The 4,503-nt window shown below is 39.1% G+C and overlaps 1 protein-coding gene across 1 annotated transcript; it reads right to left on the bottom strand.

Moving 5' to 3' along the window:
• Positions 1-2,076: 2,076 nt before the first annotated feature.
• On the bottom strand, positions 2,077-4,244 carry LOC149925917 (adult-specific rigid cuticular protein 15.7-like). Its single transcript, XM_090161818.1, has 2 exons — positions 4,134-4,244; positions 2,077-2,460 (listed from the first exon to the last, which is right to left on the bottom strand). Exons 1-2 carry the CDS (start codon positions 4,242-4,244, stop codon positions 2,077-2,079), a joined length of 495 nt encoding a protein of 164 aa, XP_090017944.1.
• Between the last annotated feature and the right edge of the window lie 259 nt (positions 4,245-4,503).

Raw genomic sequence — 4,503 nt, 5'->3', positions numbered from 1 at the left:
TATTATTCCTATATCCATACCTTTGCCTTCGCGGACTCTGTCACGGTTCTCATCTTCCGGATGTTGTCTACACTGAAAGTATCAATAGACCCATTAGTAATTCGAATCAAAACCCCAAACTTTGCGAAAGCCTAGTTCACGGGAAAATAACTGTTCATTTAAACTCCATTCATTTTTTATCACCTTCCCAACACGATCTTCTGCCTACGCGCTCGTGTTTGACAAACTTACTAGATGCTACGATTTATGGTATAAATGGCTAGATGCGAGGTTTAGCGTGGGTGTTATTTATCTTGACTTCTTCAAAGCATTTGACTCCATCGCCCATTCGTGTCTTATTAATTGCCTCTGGTCTCCCGGAATAGCTGGCTAGTATTCTACTTGAGTGGGCGAAGGTAAGGGTTGTTCTTAAAAGTCACGAGTCAGATTGGTCAGCTCTTGGTAAGAGTGTTCCTCGGGGGTCAGAATTCTACTCTTCAGTTTCCTAATAAATTCAATGCCGGTGTCAGCTAGGAGCAACAAACACAACACTCCACACAAGGAGAACGCAACCCGTCAAAAGTCGTGGATTTTCTTGCGTACAATTTTCATTGGTTAGACGCTTTAGCGCCAGCTGCCGTCGGAAGGGGAAAATGTCTTCCCCCTTTCCGTAAAACGTTCAGCGTAAAGGCTCGTCCAATGAAATTTGTACACAACCCTGCGTTAGCGTGTTTAAAGGCTAGCTGCGTTCTCCTTGTGTTTTTTGCTGCTAGGTGTCATTCACCTTTCGCGGACGACTCTAAATTATTTCACAAAATTAAAACTTCATATTTATGTCGCGAACTCCAACTGGATTGCGATGCGGTCGTCCTACAAATCGAACAAATAGTCAGTTTTTTACACAAGTCCACATATTATCTTAAGGGCTCAACGTCACGTACCGCTCTTTCGGGATTAATGTTGACCCCACCCCTTAAATTTTCTAATTACTTTAATAAGGTCTCTGAACGTGTCAGTTCTGTGTCCGCCGTAACCTGTATTTCCGATCTCCCAAAATTAATTAGTCACTATAAAGGGTGTCCACTAAAAAACGAAAAATGATAAATAACTGAAAAACGTTTTTTTTTTATTTCAAATTTCTATGGAACATTCCTCGTGCAGGGGGACAGTTACTAGTAGAAAATTGAAACTTCTTGAACCATGTCTTCAAGGTCATTCAAATAAATAGCATTTTTCTATATGCGAAATTCCTTAAAAATCCGTGATGGTTAGGTTTCACATGGAACCCCCCTCCCCTATCTGCACCCCGCGCTTAGCATCTGATAAACTTCAACTCCAAACAGCTCAAAATCAGTTTACAAAAACTAATAGTGGAGGAAACGCCCTTACTCCAAGTCGTACTCAAAGCCCGAACCTAAAAACATCTTCGACTCTTTGACGTCGAATTGCTTTCCTGGATGGCTTCCAAATGCCTTACGCGAATGCCTCTTCTAACCTTCTGGAATTGTAGTTAGCTTGGTATTTCGGTAAACAAGGTGGTACAAGTCAAGTTCACGAGGATAAGGTAATTCACCTGGAATTAAATAAACTTGAACTTTTACAAAATATCCGAAAATTCCTCGTTCTTTATACTATCTGATCATCGGTGGCTGTAGTGCTTATTCTCAAAAGGCTTCAACAATAGCTGGTGATATCACATTTTCAAGTATACAAAACAGTCAGTGGGCTAATATCAATTAAATCTACCAAAAATACATCCAAAGTCAAATTTCCCAATCAAACATTCCCCTTTATTAAAAATAGCAATTTCGGTTTTAATTGAAGATTATGAAACTAGTCATTTTTAACGAAAAGAATTGCGTAATTGGAGGGGGGGGGAATATTAGAAAATAACTTTCTTATTTGAAGAAAATATTTGACTTGACACTTCCGGGAAAGACGAGAAACAAATTAACAGTTCAAATATTTATTCACGGAAACTTTTTACTTTCTTAAAAAAAAATGTCAAGATGCAACGAGAAGTAAATAAATTAAAATAACAGATTTTTAAGAAGAAAACAATTGTGTATATATAAAATTATGATAACTTATTAAAAACTAGTATCTGGCTTGTTGTCCATCATGACCTCCAGATTGGACTCCGCCGTAGGATCGGACAGCGTGGGGACCTTGGTAGGAAGCGGCGGCGGAGTTGTGTTGCACTGTTCCTGGTTCGTTGGTGTGGATCTTGGCGCGGAACCCGTGTCCGTCAGCGACGTAGTGGACGGTTCTGGATCGGCCGTCGATGTCGAGGATCTGGTAGGAGCCCACGGCGTGTCCCGGTCCCCCAGACTCGTGCCGGCTGTTCTTGGCGCCTTCGTGTCCGACGATGTCGTATCCGAAGGAGTACTGTCCGTGGGGGTCTTGTTTCCTGTAAGTGTCGCTGTGGCCACCTCCGATTCCGCAGTAGGCGACACCCAACAGGGCGGCGAGAATGGCAACCTTAATAAACCAAATATTTATATTTTTCCTTTAGAAACAAAATCCATTGAAAGCATACCTTGGCGATCATATTTCCGGAGATATTTGGTACGAGTGCGCTTGCTACGAAGTTCGATGAGTGAGTTCTGATTTTCAAACTCCAGCCTTCGCCTTTATATCGGGAAAATGTGGTTGGAATAAAAATGTAGAGTTGGTGGTGAGCGGCATGAATGCGTGACCAAAAGCCATAATTATCCAGAACTGGCTGGCTGGGGTGTTGGCCGTCTCAGTGTCACCCTTTTTGGCGCGATATATTTATATTCGCGAATATTATAATATTATATTATCCATTAGACATAAATAAATAAATAAATTAGTTAATTTAGCGAGTTTAGTCTTTAAAGTTAAAAAATTCTTTATCCCATCATTAATTTCTAGCCTTTTCCAACAGCCAATGGAAATCCATCACCACCATAGAAGATGGCCTACAACTACCTGTTATATTGAATAGCAAGACTCATATACCACCGTGAAATGTATCTCCTATAGAGTGGCTTTTTCGTGGAACTGTCAACCTACCGATAAAAGAGCCGTAAATAATTTCCGATCTTTTAAATACAACCTAAATGTTTTTTATTATATTTTTAATGGTAGTACTTCTTAATTAATTTAGCTACATAAAATAGCTGTGTAACGCTAAGTTGGATATCCTCAATAAATATGACGTCGGGGTCTAGTGTGTGAGGTTCGACCGAGGCTTAGGGCCAAATTTTATTCGAAATAAAGATGAAATTTTAAAATGAACACAGCACTATTATAGTGATCAACATAGATTGTAGTACATTAATTAAATATAAAAGAATTAAGATAAAATATCTTCGGCGGTCAACATGAGGATTCGTAGACACTTTACAAGAGTGTATGTCTTGTTCAGAAACTAAGCTAAAAGGTTCAAAGCCTTCTGCGGAAAATAACGACAGTTCTTACGGTACGTAATAATCTCAAAAGGGTGACATCTACCGATGGAATACGCTAGTTTCGCTTTTTCAAAAACCATATATTTATGAAGTCTGACTAATTGGCGAACTCGCTTTTCTATTATGGAAGAGCGTCGTCATCCCACCTCCTAGAAGTCCCATAACCCTGGATAGAATAAAAACTACCAAGTTAAAAATCATTGAATCGTTATCCGATTGGCTAAATCGGAATTTCGAAAAAATACACCACTCACTAACGTTTTTAATAATGTCGGTTTATGAGTTTGCTAAGCCTTTTACTAATTTCTCAGTGACGATTGTAAGTTACAGAATTCTGTCGTCTGCTTAATAGTGTCGCAGCAAAGAAATTTGGGATGGCGGTAGGCCGGTAGTGACATTTCGAAATGTCGTCTGTTAGAACAGGAATTCAGTTATACCAGGACTGTTTTGAAGGAAAACACGTTTATTTTGATAAAACCGAATCTTTAGGTAAGAAAAAAAAACCAAAAATCTTATTGAATTTTGGAACGATATCGAAAAAATATTAAAAACGCTAAATACATCTTGTGATACGTCTAAATTAGTTGATAAAAAGATAAAATAAAAATGACATGGAACAACAAATTTATAAGTTTCTTTTAAAATTCAAGTGTTCTTCTTCGGATCCACATTCGACCTTGACAAAAGTGTCCGGGTTCATCGCGACACCCGCGTTACTATCCCATAATCCCCAATTGGTCGATGTCTCAACTCTTCTAGTTTGACGACTGACGGAATACCCACAAGCTCCATGAAGTCATAAATGGGCTCTTCTTTGATGGCGCTCATATCGACTAACAAGGAGACATCCCGAAGTGTAACCCACCGATTTTGTTCAAACTCGGGGGATTGGTAGACCTTCGTGTAACTTGAAAAATCCTAAAGGGAATTTATTCAATGGGAAACCGTTTTGCCATGGTAACGAAAAATGGTTTTGACAACAACAAATGGAAATTTTCCCTTTGAAAATAACATGGGATTCTGACCGATTCCTAGGGCCCCCCTGTGAAAAATTTGAACAAATTTCAAAATTTCGAAAATACCAAAA

The sequence above is a fragment of the Leiobunum rupestre genome, chromosome 10 (genome assembly GCF_980474605.1).
Source record: "Leiobunum rupestre chromosome 10, qqLeiRupe1.1.hap1, whole genome shotgun sequence".
NCBI classification, from domain to species: Eukaryota; Metazoa; Arthropoda; class Arachnida; order Opiliones; family Sclerosomatidae; genus Leiobunum; species Leiobunum rupestre.
The sequence above is the reverse complement of the archived record's forward strand: the minus strand, read 5'-3'. Positions and strand labels throughout refer to the sequence as shown.